The sequence below is a fragment of the Sminthopsis crassicaudata genome, chromosome 6, assembly GCF_048593235.1.
Source record: "Sminthopsis crassicaudata isolate SCR6 chromosome 6, ASM4859323v1, whole genome shotgun sequence".
Classification (NCBI taxonomy): Eukaryota; Metazoa; Chordata; class Mammalia; order Dasyuromorphia; family Dasyuridae; genus Sminthopsis; species Sminthopsis crassicaudata.
Genome location: NC_133622.1, coordinates 36,754,593 through 36,777,220, shown reverse-complemented (window position 1 = coordinate 36,777,220; position 22,628 = coordinate 36,754,593). Strand labels below are relative to the sequence as shown.

At 36.3% G+C, this 22,628-nt stretch overlaps 1 protein-coding gene across 2 annotated transcripts in view; it reads right to left on the bottom strand.

The window, feature by feature from the left end:
* Nucleotides 1–22,628, bottom strand: part of ATP10D (ATPase phospholipid transporting 10D (putative)) — a 148,034-nt gene that overhangs the window by 12,240 nt on the left and 113,166 nt on the right. For both annotated transcript variants that reach the window (XM_074276276.1, XM_074276275.1), the window contains 8 exons: nt 20,757–20,995; nt 16,019–16,207; nt 13,812–14,412; nt 13,345–13,451; nt 11,567–11,693; nt 8,904–9,088; nt 3,134–3,419; nt 2,825–2,901 (listed from right to left, as the gene is read on the bottom strand). In XM_074276276.1, the coding sequence (XP_074132377.1) occupies nt 2,825–2,901; nt 3,134–3,419; nt 8,904–9,088; nt 11,567–11,693; nt 13,345–13,451; nt 13,812–14,412; nt 16,019–16,207; nt 20,757–20,995 (1,811 nt within the window). The remainder of the gene's footprint in view (nt 1–2,824; nt 2,902–3,133; nt 3,420–8,903; nt 9,089–11,566; nt 11,694–13,344; nt 13,452–13,811; nt 14,413–16,018; nt 16,208–20,756; nt 20,996–22,628) is intronic.

Here is a 22,628-nt window from a genome sequence, read left to right as displayed (position 1 = left end):
GCTCTTCCTGAATTCAAATCTCTTAACCAAGATGATAAAATCTCAAGTCCTGAAATAATGGAGAATGGAAAAGTATCTCAGCGTTAGAAAAGAATAAATGTCCTTTAATGTAAATAAAAGAATAGAGCAGAATCTGAAACCATTAGAGACTGAGATTAATCAGAAAATTTTTAGAATACATCATATTTAAGAGTCGGTTAGTGAACATTTTAAAATTTTAGAATTGGTAAATCATTCAACCTTTCAGGTATTACAAAGAGCCAGCTTGCCTTCATCAAGAACACAACATTCTGGACAATGTTTTGGGAAGCATTATTAATCTGCCGAAGTGGGGAATATTATATTTATTATTATTATATTATATGTATTATAATTCTCTAGATTGTAGAAAACATTTTATGGAGCATCTTAGATTATTCTTGTGGAAAGAATGGAGAGATGTAGCCCGGATGATAATACAACTAGACGGGCCCAAGGCTGAATGCCTGACACAAAGATTACACACTAATGATTCAAAGTCACCTTAGCAGGAAGTCTTCATTAGATTGTCCTAGCAATCTTTGCTTTCCCCTATCTTGTCTGACGTTGGAACAATGCTGTTTTCTGTTTTCATCATCTTTGCCATGCCAGAACAATTTACATGATAACCAAAATAATAAGGTAAAGGAAAAAGGCCTCTGGACTCTGCTTAAAAAAGGAATGATAATGATGGCCAAAGACTATTGAGGAAACGTACCTTTTACTATTTAATACAGAGGTGATGTACTAAAGATATAGAATGAGATATATTTTCTCAGACTTAGCCAATGTGTTCATTTGTTTTGCTGGATTACTTTTTAAATTTTTAATTAAATTTAAAATAATTTAAAATTTATTTTTTAAATAAAGGAGTGCTTCAAATTAGGAATGATAGTGTGATTTATGAGTAGTGTTATATATAAGAAAATCAAGAGAATTTTTTTTAAGAATACAAAAATAAAATAAAGTGCAGAAGAGGGCATAGAGCAATATTTTTATTACAATTTTTACTCTCCCATCTATAATGTGAACTAAAATTACATATGTTTTTCCATCAGCAAAATGAGGATTCCTCCACTGCTATCTTCCTTACTGTGCTATTTGGGGCTTTAAATGAAATAATAGAAATGAGCTAAAGACAACATGAAAACATAAGACAGAATTAGAAGAGCACAAAAGATTAGATCCCTAAGAAGAAGTCCTTTTTTTTTTTAAAGTATAATTTAGCAAAACAAATCAACACATTGATCTTATCTGAAAATAATATTTCTGACTGAAGATTATCAGATTGATATACTAAGATTCCTTCCAGTTGTTTTTTTTAATCTGACATACCACAGAATTTTGTACCTTTTGAATCACAAAATTGTCATAAAGTTTGTTATCATAAACTCTAAAAGAACAGAATGGCATTTTTGATAGTTTGTTTCAGTCAGGAATATCTATATTCAAATACTTTGTATTTGACAATTCAACACTAAAGTACAAAGTAGAGGCAAATCTGCATTAGCAGAGATGGTTTCCTCATTGAGTTCATATGTTTGCACCTAGAAGGCATTTTATGATCCTCAATGACATTTAAAGAGCTTTTGCTTTCATAATATTTCTTCAAAGTTAATAATGTACTGCCTTTTGGAAAGACTTATGTGAAGTGATGCAAAGTGAAGTGAGCAGAATCAGGAGGCTATTGTAAATAATAACTGTGATCCTGTATGATGAAAAACTGTGAGTGACCTACCTGTTTTGGGCAATATAACCATCCCCGATAATCCCAAAGAATTCATGATGAAGCATCTGCCTCCAGAAAAAGAACTGACACTATCTGAAGACAGACTGAAGCATGCCATTTTAAAATTTCTTTTTTTCCCCCCCTGAAGCTGGGGTTAAGTGACTTGCCCAGGGTCACACAGCTAGGAAATGTTAAGTGTCTGAGATCAAATTTGAACTCGGGTCCTCCTGAATTCAAGGCTGGTGCTCTATCCACTGCGCCACCTAGCTGCCCCCCATTTTAAAAATTTCTTTCACTCTTTAATTCAAGTCTTCTTTTACAAATGACCAATATGGAAATATTTAACATGATTACACATATATAAACTGTATCGGACTGCTTACTGTCTCAGGGAGTGGCAGAGAGAATTTGGAACTCAACATTTTTTTAAAACAGTAAAACTTGTTTTAACATATAATTGGGGAAAAATAAAACATGGCTTAAAAAGTTCAATAGAGAATTATAGGAAAAAAAACAAATTATTAAGTATAAAAAGATTGATAGTTCCCTATATTATTCTTTTTTCTCTCCTGATCTTTGAATATGGAAATTTTTGTTAATTTTTAAAAGAGAGGGGCTCATGCAGAATGCCTTATATAATTATAGGAAATATAGAAAATATATTTTTGGATTAGTTATTGAATATTCCACCTGATACTTCAAGGACCTTTCCTCTCTTGGGATTTTGCTACAAAGAAGGCCTTCCCTACTTCAAATGCCCTATGTATTAAGGCATTAAAAACTTCACAAATAAATGCTGAAAGATACAAATATTAAATCCATCTTTTGTTTTTAGATTACGATTTAATTAAAATTACATTCATTAAAGGGCCATGGAAAGAAAGAGTAAAGATTTGTTGGAAGCTAAATAAGTTAATCCTAAAGAATAAATGGGCCAAATATTAAATATAGAAATAATAATTGAACAGAATAACAACAATGAGACAACATGCCAAAAGCTATGGGATACACCTTGGTTTGGGAAGTGAGCAGCTTCTGAAAGTCATGGAGACTTTCACGCATATATTATTCACTAACCTGCATGCCTTCTTGGCCTGAAATTCCTATTCCAATGTCAGCAACTTGTATCATACTAACATCATTGGCTCCATCACCTTCCCAGGGTCAGTTGGATATGGGAGATAGGAGACATTAAAAAGAAGGGATAATAATGTAAGTTTGGATGTGCAAAGACCTGGGAAATTTTTATTGATGATAAACAAATCCCTTCCCTACTTATCCTATTTCCCCCAAATTCACTGGAAAGAATATCAGCCAACTGGAGAAGCTGAAAGAGCCTGTCCCAGAAATTGAGTTGGACAGAAGGCGTCCCAAGCCCCCACTCACCGATGGCCAAGGTCATCACTTGGAGCTGATTTCGTACTAATTTAACCACCTCACTTTTCTGCAGGGGTGTTGCTCGGCAGCAGACAACGGCTTGGCACAATCCAGTGAGCTCTAAAAATCGACTCTGCAGACTGTCCTGCAGTGCAAACTCTAATGTTTTCCCAGTGATGATGAGCCCAGCTCGCAGCTGAGGCACATGCGTGCAAGAGGGCAGACCGTTTGGAGGCCTTTGAATGTCTTTCTTAAGTTCTTCTAAAGTCTTATTCATCAACATCTCACAGGCTTCCTTTAAAAAGAGAGAGACAGAAACAAAGTAAACATAAATGGCTTTGTGGTTGTACATGCAAAGGTTAGAGTTATTGTCTAATTGTCTCTTCCCTTCAGCAATTACTTATCTATCAACTTATAACCTAGTGTGGGAAAATCTAGAAAATTTCAGCAATCTGAGTGAAATGAGCAGGACCAGAAGATCATTATATACTTCAACAACACTATATGAGGATCAATTCTGATGGACGTGGCCCTCTTCAACATTGAGATGAACCAAATCAGTTCCAATAGAGCAGTAATGAACTGAACCAGCTACACCCTGCGAAAGAACCTGGGAGATGACTATGAACCACTATATAGAATCCCAATCCCTCTAATTTTATCCGCCTGCATTTCGGATTTCCTTCACAGGCTAAATGTACACTATTTCAAAGTCTGATTCTTTTTGTTCAGCAAAATAACTGTTTGCACATGTATACATATATTGTATTTAATTTATACTTTAACATATTTAACATGCATTGGTCAGCCTGCCATCTGGGGGGGGGAAAGGAAGGGAAAAATTGGAACAAAAGGTTTGGCAATTGTCAATGTTGTAAAATTACCCATGCATATATCTGGTAAATAAAAACTATTATAAAAAATTTCAGCAATCATTAGGGCTTTTGAAAAGGGTTATGCTATTGCATCCATGTATGTATTGGTGAGTGCTTGCATGTGCGGCATTTGCAAGCAGGAGGAAGGAATTAGTCAAATTAGGTGAATTATCCCTGTATTGGACAGGGAAGAGCTCCCTCCCCTCAAAAAAAAAAACTTTAAAAAGAAAGCAAATGGAATACAACATTGCGTATGTGCTATATTTAAATATCTCCATGATCCAGTTATATCATCTGGTTGGGACGGCTCATATTTACATAGTGAGTATAAAACACTTTGCAAACTTGTCCTATCTCATTTGATTCAGTACACAGTTGTGAGTGACAATAATTAATTAGACTTTGACTAACCCAGGCAAAAGCCGATGACTGTGCATGAAAGTTGTAGCACCCACAGGAGATATTTTCAGACTCTCAAGATCATTCTAGACAAATTGTTAGACTATCAACTCTTTGGGAGTACAAACTGTTTCATTAATTATATTTGTATCACCAATATCTAGCACATTCCTGGGACATTGGAGATGCTAAAAAAAAAAGTTTGTTAATTGACTGAATCATGCTAAGGAACTTCATCAGCAAGCAGTAATTTAGGAGAGAGAGGGGAGGTTGCTAAAAGCAGACATACTGGTAGTAGCAAAAAATGACAGCTAACAACTCGACATGGAATGTTGTTCTTTGGTAGTGGCCCCAACTGGAATGTCATTATTTTAATTAGAGCATCATCATAAGAGAAAAGAAAGAGAAGACTGGCTTTGTAGCTTGTTCACAATTCTTTTTATTTGATGATGAAATTTGCAAAATGTCTTTTAGGTTCACAAAGTACTTTATAGCTGCTACTTCATTTGATCCTCCCTAAATGGTAGGTGGTATTTTTCCTGTTTTACAGATAAAGAAACCAAGGCTCAGAGAGATGAAACTCATTCATAGGGTTTGAGAAGGGATTTGAATCCAGACCTTCCTAATTTGACATCATGATTAGATTATATAAGTCATTTTCAGAGAGGTTCAAGACTCCATGTTAGGCACTGTCCAACTCTGTCAGGAGCTGATAATCTTGTCTGATAGAAGAGATTCGGCACCAGAGAACCTGAGTTTAAATCCCAGTTCTGCTCTTTCCTGGCTCTGTGATCTCGGGTGCCCGGCTTCACAATCTTGCAGGGGTGTTCCCTGTTTATAGGCTTTGGTTTCTGAATCTGTAAAGGTCCCTTCCAGCTCTAGTTGTCTGGTGATGGCCCCGATGATATAGAGACGTGGTTCTACAATGGGACCCTCCTTCCCCTGATGGAGATTGGACCCCAAGATGGGTCATTTTCACACATGAATGAAAGGCTTCATAGATATTTATATAAGATGCTGGAGGATTTCCTCTAAATCTCTCTTCATCCTGGGGCTCCTTTTAGCTCAAAATCACTGATGTCACGATTTGTTATCATCTCTTCATCTAGTAAGATCCTTCAGGAAGTGTCGACCAATCATCGGTAGAGACATCCTATCTGCCACGTGGTTTTCCATGACCCTTTGTATTACTGCAATTCTAATTCTAAAGCTGGTGACTGCCCAGCCCTCCCTCCCTCAAATCCAACTCACTTGCATCTTATGGCATCACCTCCCTGATGTGCTGGTCCTCTTCCAGAATCAATTCCAACACTGAATACCTGAGTGACCAAGGTGAAGGGTTCGGACTCAATTTCCCCATCTGTAAGGACTCATACTAGATAGCTTATGATGTCCCTACTATAAAGAGATGGGATTTTTTCTTGTGGCAGAAGATGGAATCACTTAAAATAATCAGTTTAATGAAAATATAACTAACAAATATAACTAAAAATATCAATATAACAGCTCCCACAGACGACCCCTCTTTTGTTTGGACTATGCCAGGGCACCATCTTCTGTGTCACTGGTGACAGAACCACCTAGGTGAGCAGCTCTCTCCTTGTTGGATCCCTCACTTCCAAGTGTAAGCAAGGGCTTGCTCCTCCAGACAGGACCTTCCTTTTGTCCCTACCTCCTGGGCTTAGATTTTAGTAGGTGCCCAATAAGTACTTGTTGGATATAGAATGGGTATTAAGCCTCAGAGGGTCAATGAATACCATCCCTGCACTTATATCTGGGATAGAATCTTCGCTGATTTTAGTGAATGCCTCGAGACCCTTATATGGAGAGCCTTCAAGGCATTCTTTTGTTTTTAAGTCAAGACAGAATTATTTTTTTTAAAATAAGCAGACACAGCTAGATTCTAGAACAAGGTGTAATGAATAAACTACTGGATTTGAAACAAAAAAAGAACTGAATTCAAATTCTGCCTCAGATACTAGTTCTTTTATTTTTGGTGATTCTTTTAATTTTTTTTTCTGGTCTCAATTTTCTCTCCTGTAAAATGGGGATAATCATTATCTCACAGGATTGTTGTGGGAATCAAATGAGATAATAGTGAGCATCCTAAATGCCTTCATTTAAATTTAAGCTTCAATAGTTTAAAAACCGAACAAATATTCCTGGCAACCCTGTATGCATAAAGTGCTTGGCAAATCTTAAAGTTTATGTATTTAAATTCTATTTAATCTATTTAAATTCTATCATCATCATCATCAAAACAGTGCTAGATAGGACATAATAAGAGCCAAAGAAATTGTAATAAATCTTGTGGGATTTCAGAAGAAAAAGAAATTACTGTGACTTGCTATAGTCAGGGAAGGATCTGTTTGATTTGATTATACAGAAGGACGGGTAAAGCTGAAGAGAGAGCAGAAAGGGAACAAATACCCTATTGGCAGGAAAGCAACGCAACTATGGACAATACAGTGAGTAGATCAGCAGTCTAGAGGAAAAAGCTTTTATTGGGGAGTAAGGGAGAGGGAAGAGTGAAAAGACTAATGCAATCCAAGCTTGCTTTGAATACTGAAATTCCCATTAAACATCCCAGGCTGAGGGGGTGTGTGTGTGTATAAGAATCTGTACTCAATATAATATTTCAAAGCCTTATAATTTTCTAGAAGTAATGGCACAGACATACCACCAGAGGGCATGGGTATCTAATAAACATTTATTAGGCCCGAGTTTGCCAGGAGCTATATCCTGGAAATACAAAGAAATTAGGCCCTGTGCTCCAGGAGCTTACAAGGTGATGGAAGGGGCTGGTGAAAGCTTCAAGGAAGAGGAGGCATTGAGCTAAGTCTTGGAGGTGGCTGGGGATTCTGGGAGAAGCAGAGATAAGGAAAGTGAGGGGCAAGGAGGGAGTGGGATAGTAATGAAGGCAAATGCATTGAGGATTTAGGTATCCTTATGGTTCCTGGCTTTTAAAATGATAGCAAGTATTTGTGGAAATGTGTACAGATATATTTATATTGGATCACTTGTCAAATGGGGGGAAGGAAAAATTAGAACACGGGGTTTTGTAGGGGTGAATGCTGAAAATTATCCAGGTATATATTTGAAAATAAAAAGCTTTCATTAAAAAATGACATCAAGGGAATATTACTTACAAAATTACTCACTTGCTGTCACAAGAAACCATCTCTTGAACACAATGTACAGCAAAAATGAGAAATTCTTAGGTGTGGTACTAAGCCACCACTCTTGGGCAGTAAAAGCTTTCTCGGGCTGGGAAGGCTCTAACCATGGGCTTGATGACAGAATACGTAACATGTTGCCCAGGTTCTGGTCTAGCTAAATATGGGAAGGGTCAAGAGGAGGATGTTAGCCAGCAGGTGTTTATTAATAAGGAGAGGATTCTGGGAAAGGGGCCCTGGGCTTCCTTATCTGGCTGACTTCTGCTGGAGTAGACCCACCCAATATAAAAGCATCACTGATATCATCTGAGGTCACTTAGACTGGCTGCTTTTATTGACAAAAAATTTAGTTATAATAACAACAAAATTTAACTATAGTTTACAAAGCACTTTACATGTTATCTTGTTTGATCTTTAACAAAAACACTTTCGATATAAATCAATCATTATTATTATTTTTTTAAATGAGGAAACAAGAGAAATTGTCTCCCCTTCTTCCCATGTATTTCTGACATCTCCTTGGCCCATAGGACTTGTGGCTATAAAGAGTTCAGAGGAGCCAATGGACTCTGTTACTTTTAGGAGCACGCAGAGAGTCCAGCAGATGTGAGAAAAAGTATGACTGACATGGGTGTGTCCCCTGGGGGCTGGAGAAAAGTCACTCTTCCTTTGACTGATGTTCCCAGTGTTATTATTCCCTTCTATGCCCTGAAGTTGCTAATTCAAGACTACTGGTCCAAGATCTAGGGCAGAAGAGGGAGACTGAGCACCAGAGCTGGGAGCAGGACTACTCGGGTCCAAATCAAACCCTATCATGTATTTAGGGTAAGCTTAAGCAAGTCACTTAACAATTCTGGGTCTCTTTTTGCTCACTTGCATACCGTTCAGACAGGATGCCTCAAGGCTGAAATGGATGACTATGGTTCCTTTAAATGGCACATTCTATAATGGTATTCCTTCTCCAATCACTTATAGCACTTTTTGTTGTCCCTCTCTAATGTACCTATCAAACAGTAGGTGATTAATAAATGCTTAGTGATTAATTAGCTATATCAAGTATCACATGTTCCTGCAACAACGTAAGGACTCTTCGAGGAAACCTCTTTTTTTTTTATCCAAACTTTGACACCTAGTAGGCATTTAGCAAATATCTGTTGTTTGAGATATGATATATGTTACCCTCCCAAATATAAGATTATATGTACTGGTCTAAACTGATAACAATAAAACTGGCATTTACCAGTTATTTAGCTTTTTGTTGGTTTCCACCTCCCAGTGATCACACTTCAGAACCCAGAGCCAAAACCAGCTGATCATCTTTCTACTCACTTTATTTGGGGTGTTGAAGATGAAGATTTTGTCATCTTGTTCCAGTAGTTTGCAAGCATAAGCTATATTAACAGCGGTCTCCTGTTTATCTCCTGTCAGCATCCAGATCTTAATTCCTGCTTTCTGCAAGGCTTCTATGGCCTCCGGAACACCCTCTTGCAGCCGGTCTTCAATGCCAGTAGCACCTACAACGGGACAATATGAAACAGGGGGCACTTAGGGAACTCAGTCAATGGGAACCCACAGAGTAAACATGAGGTATTACCCATCTAGCTTATCCATTCTAGGGAACAATTCTAATTCTGAAGCTCCAATCACAACAAGCGTCTGCTAACTTACAGAAGGTTCCATGTATTGTGGAAATTTCTCTATAGACATTAGTAAAAAGCTAATTACATACAAAGAATTAAAATGTGGCTAGAAATAGAAATAGGGAGGTTCCACGGGAGGCAGAGGTCAATTAGTCAATCTGAAGGGGTTTTTTAATTTTATTTTTCTTTTGTTCTTAATTTTTAGTTTAGGGAATAAAAGAAGCATTTATATAACATATAACAAAAGTGATTGCACAAGAAACTGCAACTCTATTGTATACAACATGCTATTTCTTTTAAATATATAATAAAGCTACCATGTAAATTTCTTCTCCCCCCCTTTTTTCCTTTCTAGCTGCTCTAGAGATAGCAACTTTTAGACACAAATATGTATGTATATGTAAAATCATTCTATACATACTTCTATTTAAGTTCTTTCTCTGGATGTGGATAGTGTCCTCCTTCATATGTTCTTGGTAGCTAATTCTGGGATTTATAATAGTCAAAAGGACTCAGTCACTCAAAGTTGTTCTTGAAACTATTGCAGTTACAGTATACAACATTCTCTTGGTTCTGCTCATTTTGCTCTTCATTTTGCGCAATTCTATCCATGTTTTTCTAAAAGCATCAAGCTCACAATTTCTCATAACACAGTAGTATTCCATCACAATCATATACAACAACTTGTTTAGGCATTCCTTAATTGATGAGGATCTCCTCAACATCCGGTTCTTTGCAACTACAAAGAGAGCTGCTATAAATATTTTAGAACATACAGATTTTTTTTCTTTTCCCCTAAATCATCTTTGCAAATAGACTAGTAGTGATATTGCTGAGTCAAAGGGTATAGGCAGTTTAATAACTCTTTGGGCATCATTCCAGATTGCTCTCCAAAATGGTTGGATCAGTTCACAGTTTCACTAACAGTGGATTTGTGTTCCAATTCTAACATATCTCCTCCAGCATTTATTGATTTCCCCTTTAATCATTTTATCCATCCTCATAGGTGTAAAAATAATATCTCAAAGTTGTTTTAATTTGCATTTCTTTAATCAATAATGATTTAAAGTATTTTTTTCATATGGCTATAAATTGTTCTGGTTTCTTCATTGGAAAGCTGCCTGCTCATATCCTTTGACCATTTATCAATTATGGAATGACATATTCTAATAGATTTTTACAAAAATCTTTATATATTTGAAATATGAAATGTTTATCTGAAAAACAATCTATACATTTTTTCCTTCAATTTTCTGCTATCTTTTTGATTAAGGCTACATTTTGTTTTATTTGCACAAAATCTATTTAATTTAATATAATTGAAATTATTTATTCATTCATATCTCATTCTGCTCTGTCATTTGTTTATTCATAAATTGTTTGCCTAATTATAAGACTTATAAGAAATGTTTCATGTTCTTCAGATTTCTGTAACATTTCTATTTATATCAAGGTCATATATTCATTTTGATCTTATCTTGGTAAATATTGCCATTGGTAAATACATATATGCTCAATTTAAAAAAAAAAAGCTCATCCTAACAAGATTTAACTTAATTTCCCAGAATAAGATTACTTACAAGGAAAACACTGATAAAGACTATATGAGTTGGTAAGTTTGGATACTCACCTAGGGAACAAGGCTGAATTACAAATATGAAAACAATATTTACAATAACGTAGGGAAGGTGAGCAGAGGCAAGTCTCTAAAGATGGCAATTTGTTATGATAATCTGGGTACATATAGAGTATTCTCCCAGCTCAAAAGTGGAGACTTAGAAACAGGATGAGGAGGATGGGAAGGGGAAGAGAAATTTCTCGGTGAGTCCTTAAACTAATGGTGTCAATAATGCAATTTTAATTTAAAAGGGTGCTATATGATAGGATAATGTCATAAAGGAAGTAAATGCCACATCAGAATGTTCTATTATTTTAGTATTGAATTTAATTGTGAAAAGATGGCCATTCTAAGGTTGATAGGTTCGTGTCTACTACAAATCAGTCCTTTCTCATTGAAATGGAATGGGATGGATTGAAAGTCTGGTGGAACCATGTTGGAAGGGGGAGGCAGAATCACTTCTGGATTGTATAGGGTATATATGGATTCTTCCATTTGTTTACTAACAATCTTTATTAGAAAATGAAAAAAAAAGGAAATTAGTTAATTTTTCAATTGTTAGAACACTTCTATTTAAGGCAAAATCCCACCCCACCCCCATCACCCATTTCTGAAGGTAAAAATCATTTTTTATTTCCATCTTATTTGACATTCCCAGAATTGCACAGTACTTCTTCTATAACAATTACTTAATAAATGTCTATTGAATTGAATTGATAAAAATTTCTACCTACCCAGCAATGTTAATTTATTCTCAAGTCTGATGGCAGACTCAAGCAGTAATTGTTCCCTGTTGTCAATGCTAGTTTCTGCTAAAAAATGATTCTTTAGCCACTCAGCATATTCTGTGTCACTCATGACCTATATGGAAAGAGGAAAGAAAAAGTATTTTTACAGCAACTTCATATAGCTCCAAGTCTGGAATATTGGCTCTACCATCTTACATAGGTAAAATTTTAAAGTGAGTGATTATATAGACTTTAAGCCTATGATTGTCTCTTACCAACCTAGTTGAAAGTCACTTGAGTTAAATCTCACTCCTTCAATTCAGGTAACAATTAGCTTATCTCTAAATTCAGAATATGTTTATGAGAGAGAAAGAAATGACCTACTTAGGTAAAATGCATTTTAATAACTAGGGGGCATAGTGAATAGAGTATTAGACCCTTAGTCAGGAAAACCTGAATTCAAATACTACTTCAGATGTTTGCTAACTATGTGATCCTTCTTCATAGGACATGGTTTCTGGCCAGCATTCGTCATCTTCTCAATGTCCCTTTTGAAAGGGACACGCAGAACTCAGTGAAATATTTAAGGCCACAAGAGAAACTCCAACATTTTGGCGATCTGTTCTGGATACTATGCTCCTATTAATGCATCTGACGCTAAAGGCTGTTGACTTGTAGTGATATGAAGTTGATCCTGAAGGATCGATATGCCAGGGGATTATGAGTTCTGGAAAGTCCTATTAAGCTACAGAGGATTCGGTATAAATCAGGGCTTTTAAATTTTCCATTTGTGGCTTCTCTTTGATCAAGAAATTTTTATATGTTCCTGGGTACATAGGTATATAAAATAAATATGCAAATCAAATATTAACTGATGACAAATCATAATTTTACACTCCCAATTCAGTTACAAGACCCCATGTGGGGTTGTGAACCATAGTTTAAAAGAAGCTGGGGGATAGATTGTATGTCTCGTTTTTGGATCAGCCCTAGTCAGTTTTGAAGAGAGGATCATAGATTTCCACAGAGAGGGATTGAGTAATCAATTGAGCTATCTCTATATTTATATATGTCTATGTCCAACTCTGTATAATATATATGTATATGCAAATATCCACATATACATACATACATACGTATCTTATCCAGCATATCTAAGCTAATATGAATCTGACATGGGATTGAATTTTATTCTTCCCATCTTTCAAGTTCAAAAATTTATCCACTATTCCAAATTATTCCTCATTATCAAAAGGTTGGCTAGAGGGTCATGATTTTTTTTTTTTTTTGCCACAGCAAAGAATGAATACTGTCAGTTAAGTCTCAGTAAAAGAAAAAAAATCTATTTAAAATTCATTTAATTTCAAGCACAAAAATCATTAGCTTCTTCTGTTTCTATTTTATGAGTGGTTTTTTAAGGTTTATCAGGTTGTTTGAAATATCCCCATGAATTAAATTTAGTGCTAATTTCCCAATTCCACTTTGTTGTAATATGATCTTAATTAATCAGTTTATTCTCCTGGTCTTGGGCATGGGGGATTTTTCAATCCACTTTTCTCACCAACTTCCCTTAGAACAGCAGAATAAAGGTGATAGAGGAAGATGTCAATCAGAAAGAAGAGTCCTACATTCACATTTTAATCATATTCCCACTGCAAGCTAAAATCTTAGACACAGGGACTCAGAACAATGGTACCTGTTAAGAGATGAATTACAGTTTTCAAATACGCATGAGCATAATAATGCCATTACAGAAACAAGGAAATTCAGTTAACAAACCTCACCTTTTTTGCAATACATAAAGTGCGAAGTCCTTTTTTGGCATAATCATCCAAATGTCTCTGGGTTTTCTCCCTGATTATCTTTTGTTGTTTTTCCAAAGTCTCACCATCTATAATGATCAAGGAAACATAAAAGTAACATTTTAACGAGCCTTTCCATTACAATTTTCAAAAATTTCAATTTCAGCTTTCTAGGCAAGTTAAGTCATTTTCATTTTTTAATTCCCAAAAGAGCCCGAATAAAAGGGCTTGTGACCAGAAAGCATTAATCCATCTCTAACTGCATGTTAGCACTTCCAATTGAATATAAATCAATTCTGATTAGTTCCCACGTGACTGATTTCAAAGTCAAGCATGCTACAGAATAACAATCCGGACAGTTCAGGGCCACAGACGTGGCCATCACCTCGCTCCAATCCCGCACCTGAGATAGCGAGATAGACGGAGATGTCAGGGTAGTGGGTACCTACCAGCAGATGCTAAGGACAGTAAATCCATGATGACAGAATCGGCCCCCTTGGTATACACCACAACCTGGTGGGACAGGGGGTGCCGGACCACCACGGACATCCTTTTTCTCACAGAGTCAAAGGGCAGAATGTGCAAGAGTTGAAATGTTAAAGGTCCCAAGGCTGCCAGGTCAACCATAACCTGGTCGGGGGTCCGGGACTTCAAAGTGCACTGATAAGCCCGGGCTGCGTACACTAGGGCCGCTTCGTCCGGGCTCTCGGCCTCGTAGTGCAAGTCCAAGGCGAGCGCCTGGCCCAGAGGGGAATCCAGGCTGCCGTCGGGGCTGCCATCGGCTGTCTCTGGGTCTTTGAGGCAAGTGGCTTCGCTGGGACCTGGGGCCCCATCGCCTAACGGGGAATCTTCTTCCTCAGCGGGCGGGGCCAGCTTCGATCGATTGAAGAGGGAGAGTCTGCTTACAAAGGCATTTGGACCTCCGGATGAAGATTCTTTGCTGCTGCAAAGGGATGGAAAACTTGACCTTCGAACGGATAACCTCTGGAAGAGGTTTTTAATTTCTTCTAAGGATGTGATGGGCATTCTACCCAGCGAAGAGAGTCTCAGCTAAGGGAAACGGAATATAATACACCGGAAAGTTAAAACCTTCAAGAATTTGGAAAAAAAAATCCAACAAAGGTTGATTTTTTATTACATATTTGATATTGTAATATTCATATTACATATTGATTATTTTATTACATATTTATAGGGCGATGGCTAATGGGGCATAAAGTAGCAAGTAAAGAAGTCACATAAAAGAACAGTTCCCATGTTATGTCTCATGCAATTCTTTTATTTTATGAAAGAAATCTCCTTTGCTTGCAGTCTGGTTTCTTTTAAGTATAACCTAGTTTCTATCAGAGTTCAGATTTGTGTATCTATGTCAAACATGTTAAGCAACTTAATTACATCTTCAAGTCAACTCAAGTTTCATAAGATCTCAGATTAAGAGATAGAAAATACCTCCGGGACTGTTGATTCCAGCCTCCACCCTTGGCAAGTTTAAAGACTCCAGGGAATGACAGAAGAGTCACAGATATGCAACCTTCTATTATTTTCTTTCCAAAGAGCAATGCTAATGATGAGCATGTGAAATCACTTTAGCTCTGCAATAATTTTGATGAACCCAGTGAAACAGAAACTCATGCTAGGAAAATTTTAAATTGTTAGCAGCTCTGCCAGGAAGAAAATAATGGAAACTAAATCGATTGAGATTATTGTTGCTTTCATTTATCTTGTTCAATCCTTTCCACAAATATCCTATATAATAAAAAGTAGATTTGAGGCTCAGGTGTGTGTGTGTGTGTGTGTATACACACACAAATAATTTTTTTTTTTGCAATGTATAATTATGGTTCTTGGGGGAATAGCACAAAGGTATAATAATCTATTACTGCCATATTGTTCTTTAGATAGGAAAAAATAAAGCTAGCTCCATGAGGGGAGGAACGGTCCCTTAGCTATCTTCTATGCCCTACAGTTCCTAGCATAGTACTTCCATAAAATAGGCACTAAATAAGTAATTTAATAATTTAATTAATAATGTAATATATCATTATATAATAATAATATTAATTTAATAATTAATTTAAACTCCTGAAATATCCGTGTAATACAATTATTAAAAAAGCTATTTGCAAATTGTAAAGAAGTTTTTTTTTACTAACTTTTCAAGCTAGACAAGAGGAATCAGGAAGACCTGAATCTGAAGCCTATTTCAGACACTAGATGCATGACCCTAGGCAGCCATAACTTCAGTTTTCTATGTTTTGTTTCAACTCTCTAATAAACTTATCATAAAAATAGGTATAAGGACTATAGCTCTGATTTCATTGTCAGTAACAACTTCTGGGTGAAAAAGTTTTGAGGAGACTGCTAAATCTTAGGATATTGTAGATTTAATTTCTGAATGGTACAAACAAAGCTTAGAGAGAACTGGTACAAATACATGGAGTATTTCAAAAGCTAAGTTCAAAAAACTTTTGACTTTTTGTAGACTTTTGTGACTTTTAGTAGATATTATTTTGAGGATAATTTCATTTTAGTTTAGTAAATAATTCATCACCAAGTCAATAAAAAGTAACATAACCCTTTCTCTCTAGTAACAATACTAGAGCAAACACATCTAGAATCTTCTTGAGTAGTTTGCAATTGAATCGAGAAGACCTACCTTTTGTCGTGGTTGGTTGGGAGATGAAACTACAACTGTATTACAAATTGCCAAGGCGAGAAAAAAGTCAATTATGTATAAAATCTCTGTTGACAGATCCTGGTCAGTTTCATTTGGTAAGGTGAATAATTGAGGTGTAATCTGGCTAAATTTATCCAAAAGTCCAGTATCTGGTACAACATCAGTTTCCTGTTGGTCAAATCATCACAAAAGATATTGATGACAAGCAAAAGTCCTTAGACTTCTGTGATTTTAATTTCACATAAGATATGGTTTTTTCAATTAGATATTATCTATAAGGAAAGAAGTAATGTACAATATTTAATCTATTTTTTTCTCCATAAAATTCTATGTGGATCAATGAGAATGGCAGAATAACTCATCTGAAGAGGAAAACAAAAATAAAATTCATTGTAAAGTTATGTGTGCACAGAAAAGGATCACAATAATGATGGTGCCCATCATCTTTGCATTTGCTTTTTTCTTCTCCATTGGAAGGATTAGCATGTATTTTGTTACAGAAGTAAAATGTAAAGGACATTGTGAAAGGTCATAGGAATAGTTCTGAGCTTTCATTGCCATGCTGCTTTTGCTACTGATAACCATTCTGTAAAGAGCTCACTGTCTCAGAATAAGAATTGGGTAGTCAACATGTTACTAGGTTTGAGGGGTTAACTAATATTCATAAATAGAAGAACACCAATGAAGACACAATTTATAGAAACTCTCTTTCCCTCCCTTCTTTTTTTTTTCCTGCCCTTCCCCTGGAATAGTAGCTTATCGAAAGAGTACCACTGGTAACTGAAGACTGTAGTAATCCAATGGTACCCACTCAAATGCCTTACAAGACTATCAATTATGTCAGGAGATTGAATATTTGCCATGAATAACATGAAAAATTGATCAAAAACATGATAATTTTTATTGAATTTAATTTATTTTGAATCTTTATGGTTTACACTATGGAAATTCAAGTAAGTTAATTTATATATATTTCAGATAAATATGAATATATTCTAGCATTTAGAAAAACAACAACTCCCAACCATATTACCCCATAAGTCTCATTATGGCATGATAGTAGCCTTTACTGGTTAGGATGGGACACACTAGGCTATTTCTAAAATATTTACTCAAAAACAATTGTGAAAAATCATATTCCTTATATCAGAGCAAAAAAAAGGAGCCAGCTACATATAGTTACTTAGGATATGTACCAAGCCCTACTGACTGGAATTGAAGTATGAATCTTCAGTGTGATTTTACTTAGTTTTTATCCATTTTAATTCCATCAACCAATATTTCTGAAGCACCTACTTTGTGTTAAGCACTGTGCTAGGTGTTGGGGATACAAATACAAAGAATATAACAACCCCTATTCACAATTACCTTACAATTTAATGAAAGGGAGTCTAGAATTTATAAATTTTTAATTTACTTTCCTTGTTTCATGGCATTTTTTAAACTACTTAGTCTTGGACTTGGCTTTTACTTTTTCTTTATTTAAGGCCAAATTAAATACTAGACTGAAGTTTCACATCATCTAAGTTTTACCTTCTAACAGCTGACTAAAGATTTTTGCCTATTCTTCAAATTCCACTGGAATCCAAGCAAGCTGTGAACCATGGTGCAAGTACAACATACAGGACTGAGGGGGAGAAGAGGTCGTCATCTCTTATTAAAATTGCTTCCATCACACAAGGTTTTGCAAATCCATGCATGTTTTGAAAATAAAAGGCGTTAATAAAATTAAAAAATTAAAAATAAACATGAAAAAATTCCATCCATCAGCTTCCAAAACCAGGAGACAAGGTTTGTCACAAACTTTTCTAGCTCACATCACAGTTTCTAAATTCTGACTAAACAGGAGAGCAAATGTGACTAAGACAGTGTGTGTGGAAAATGTGAAGCAGATAAAATACCAAATGATGGAAGAAAAGAGCATTTATAAATCCCTCTGACCAGTCTGTGGAAAGAAGTATTGAGGCAGATGAATCTAGAAAGATACTTTTTTTCTTATATTACTTATCAGAAAACTAGCAAGTAATAAAACATTAGCTACAGTCCAGATAGATGCCTTTGGCTTAACTTGACATTGTAGAATTTAGGACAGTAAATAAATCAGGCTTAGCAGACCCTTTATTGCTACAATCCATACATTTGCTAGCAGCCCTAATGAGAGGAAACAGTCTAGTGCCCCAGAGGCTCTTTCATGAGTAGAAGAGACCACTGCGTAATTTAGTCCCACCACATGTCTCCTGCCAAAACAAGGATTAAAGTATTATAATTTGGAAAAAGGATCCTTGGAGTAAATCAGCATGTTATCTGGAGATTCAAACTTCAGTTAACCATTTATAGTATATGTAGCTTGGGCACATTTATTTATTGATTTATTATTAATAACATTTATTAAACATTTTCTATTGACCAGACACTGTGCTAAATTGAGGATCCAAAGAAAGGCAAACATAGTCCTTACTTATAGGGAGCTCATATCCTTTTTGGAGAGAAATGTGCTTAGTAGGTACTCAGTAAATAACTAGATACCTACTAAGCACATTTCTCTCCAATAAGAATATGAGCTCAGTAATTACCCAGTAAATAACTAGGTATATACAAGATATAAAGGGAGAAGAAGTTGACCTAAAAGGAAAAGCACTAGCATCTGGGAAGGGAGAAGGTGTGAAATGGCCACTGGTGGATGGTGGGACTGGAGATGAATTTTTAAGGAAACCAGGATGTCAGGACAGAGAGCATTCTAGGTAAGGGGGAAATGAGAGCAAAATCACTGAGAAAGAAGAAGATCAAGTCTTCCCTTCAAGAAAGAGCAGAAGTCCAGTGCTAGTGGATTATAGAGAGCATGGAAGGGAGTAATGTGAATAAAGAGGGAAATTAGGAAGGTACCAGGTAATGGGGAGCTTTAAATATCAATGGAGGAGGCAATCCTGAGCCACAGGAGCTTACTGGTGTGTATGTGTGTGGGGGGGGGGGGGGAGGGGTGTGCAAGGAGAGGGAAAGGGAGAACATAGAAAGGGGAGAAGAGGCAGACAGAGGATGCCATTTTAGAAAAATAATCCGGGCTGCTGACTGGAGGATGTATTGCAATGGAAACTGGGGCAGGAGTTCCAATAACCTTGTGATGATGAGAGCCATCTATATTCAGAGAGAAGACTGTGGGAACTGAAGGTGGATCACAACATAGCATTTTCTTTTTCTTTGTTGTTTGCTTGGATTTTATTTTCTTTCCCTTTTTTTCCTTTTTTGAGCTGATTTTTCTTGTGTAGCAAGATAATTGTATAAATATGTATACATATATTGGATTACTTGCCCTCTAGGGAGGAGGGTTGGGGGAAGGAGGGAAAAATTGGAACACAAGGTTTTGCAAGGGTCAATGTTGAAAAAAATATCCTTGCATGTGTGTTGAAAATAAAAAGCTTCAATAAATAAAAACTAAATTAAATTTTTTAAGAAAGGAAATTGGGTCAGGACAATCAATTAGAAGGCCATAGAAAAGTATAAGTGAGAGAATCTGAACTAAGGTAGCATCAGTGTGAGTGCAGAGAAGGGATTTTAAATGTTCTAGAGCTGTTAAAATAGAAACAGATTGGGTATGAGGATGAGTGAAAGGAAGAAATTGAGTATAAAAATGAGCTTGGAGGATGGGGTTTGAAAACTCCAGCTCAGCATTAAAGGTAACTTTTGGAGAGGTATGGGATTAAATTGTCAAGAGATCCTTCCTGGAGATGGAGCTTCCATGCAGAAGCCTGGAAGGTCCGGCACACAGCAGGCAGGGGAAGGTACAAGATCTGAATTAATTGGCCAGAGATACTTTGCAGGTCATGGAGAAGGCCCTGATGGGGCTGAGAGGGAAGGACTGGAGATGAAAAAGGTCTTATCCCTCAGAAGGTAGCCTGGTACTAGAGCTGGCCTTGGTGCAAGGCTCCACTGAAGCAGGAGGCAAGTGAGATAGTGAACTCATTTGGAAGTCAAAAAACTCAAGTTCAAATTCTAAATGTCACTCATTAGGAAAGTCACTTAAACTCTGTAGGCTGGAAACTGAAGTGAATTGGATTAGATAATCTCCTCAGCTACGTAATCACTGAAAACATGCCAAAATTATTTCAAACTAATATTTTACTGTGAAAGACTGAAGTCTTTTTTGATAGCAATACCCTGAAACTTAAACAGCCTAATTTCTTTAAAGAAGCACTCTTTCTTTGGGTCTTAATCTAGTGCATATACTACCTAGCAAATATTAGGTGTTTAATAAACGCTTATTGGCTGACTGACTGTAAAACAAATATGTCCCTAAACTTTCCAGATTCCAGGGATATGCCCTATTGGACACAATGACTTAAGAGAAAATTCTGATGAGAAGGGGATTTAATAAGCCACTCCAGACTGCCAGAGGAAGCAGAAGCTCTGTGAATACTTCTAAACACTTCTTTTTCATCATTAAAGGCTGAGAGAATGAGACACATTAACCTTAAACCCAAGACATTTTCTTCACTGCCTTCAAGGGTCCATTTCATCAGGTATACACAAGCTATCCCCTCCTCCAAGTCAATAGAATCCATCTTCAAAAATAACAAATATGGATTTTGTTTGTTCAAACCCACTGTGGTCAAGTACTCTCTTTTCAATTATATAAAGATGCTTTGATTTGGAGCAATAAGGTTTGTGTTCTTTCAACACAATTCTTGTCTGGGCAAGATTCAAGACACAAACTTATACTTACCATAGGACTACTGAAAGCTGCCTGTCTGGAGAGAGATGCATCGGTGGGGCCATCTTCTCCTCCTACGGCCAAACAGCTCCCAGCCAGATGGTTCAAGGACTTGCTTTTCAAAGGCCCATTATTAACTGTCCTGCAGCTGGATGCCTTTGCCTTTGTCATATTGCTGAGCGAGCCACTGGGAGTGTCTGTCAAATCCTCATCCTCCGAGGAAACCTCCTGGTAGGACTCCAGCCTCTTGGCTAATGAGGAGAAATGACACTGATAATTAGGGTACAAGAAAATTTGCTTGTTTGTGGAATGCTAGGCACATTCACTTAAATGTAAGTTTATTTGTTTTTTTGTCAAATGAAAGAAGTATTAGCAAAATACTTAGATTTTAGCCTAAATCCACAGATTACGTGTATGGATACCTTACTTTTTTCTCAAAGTAAGAATAACACTCTTACTGGGAGTACATCAACATGAAGGAAAGTACACTGTGTCTTTAGAAGGAAAATAGCAATGAAAATATGAATATGCTGCTAAAATCTAAAGAAAAATGGTCGCTGATTCTGAGTACCTTGATTGCTCTATTATCTCTGGAATCAAAGGCCTAGTTTTAGTCTCTTTAGACTCAAATGCTCCCCTCAGAATTTCTACTTTCTCATTATTGTCAACGGCACCATCATTCTCCAAGTCATTCAGGATTGAAACCTGGGTGCCATATTGGATTCCTCACTCACACTCACTCCCCATTTCCAATCTGGCTCCTATCCTTTCATTTCTACCTCTGTGTTTTTTCACTGTCTTTCTTGTGATTTCTTGTTTAGTGATTTCTTTCTTTAATAAACATCTAGATCATTGGCCATTTGCATTTATTGGATATTTGCTGTTGATACTTTCTGCTTCTATAACACTTCACAATTAACAAAACATTGTGATAGTCATCATTTCATTGAGAACTCACAAAAGTCCTATCAGGCGGGCAGTGCAAATATTAATATTTTTTTGGACAGATTAGGAAATGGTAGTCAGAGATTAAGCAATGTCCTCAAATTTATACAACTAGTACATGGTATAATCGGGATTTAAACTCACTTTTCCTGACTCCAAACCCAACACTACCTTTCAACAGAAAACTGTTAATTATCTTTTAAAAATATTTTATAGATTTTAAAATTTATCTTTTGGTAATATATTAGTTTATTTTCCAAATGAATCTTGAGGACACATTAAGGCACAGGCTAAACAAATACAAAGATCTTTGAGTTTGGGTCCTATATCTGATAGTTCTGAGTCCCAAGGATTTATGATAATACCTTGCACATGACTCTCAAAAAATAGTTACTTTTAATGTTAGTCTTCTGACACATTTGGATGATTAATCTTTGAAATTAGTGAACTACATTCTTTTTTTTTTTCCCCTGAGGCTAGGGTTAAGTGACTTGCCCAGGGTCACACAGCTAGGAAGTGTTAAGTGTCTGAGACCAGATTTGAACTCGGGTCCTCCTGACTTCAGGGCTGGTGCTCTATCCACTGCACCACCTAGCTGCCCCCAGTGAACTATATTCTAATTAACATGAAAACTATCCTGAAATATACTTAGTTTTTACTACAAAAACAAGCCTTTTCAATGGGAAGAATTGTAAATATATTAGGATAATAAGTAGTAGAAACATTAGCTTAGAATGAGAGAAGCACAAAGCAGTGAAAAAAGCAAAGTAACATCACTGAGCCAAAACATTTCAGAGCTGGAAGAGTCCTTGGGGATTCAATCAATGATCATCTACTCTAATCCATGCCTAAAAAAAAATACTTTCTCCACTATACTCAGAAAGTGATAAAGAGGGGAACTCTAAAGAGGAGAATACACTATGTCCTAAGGCAGTTCAT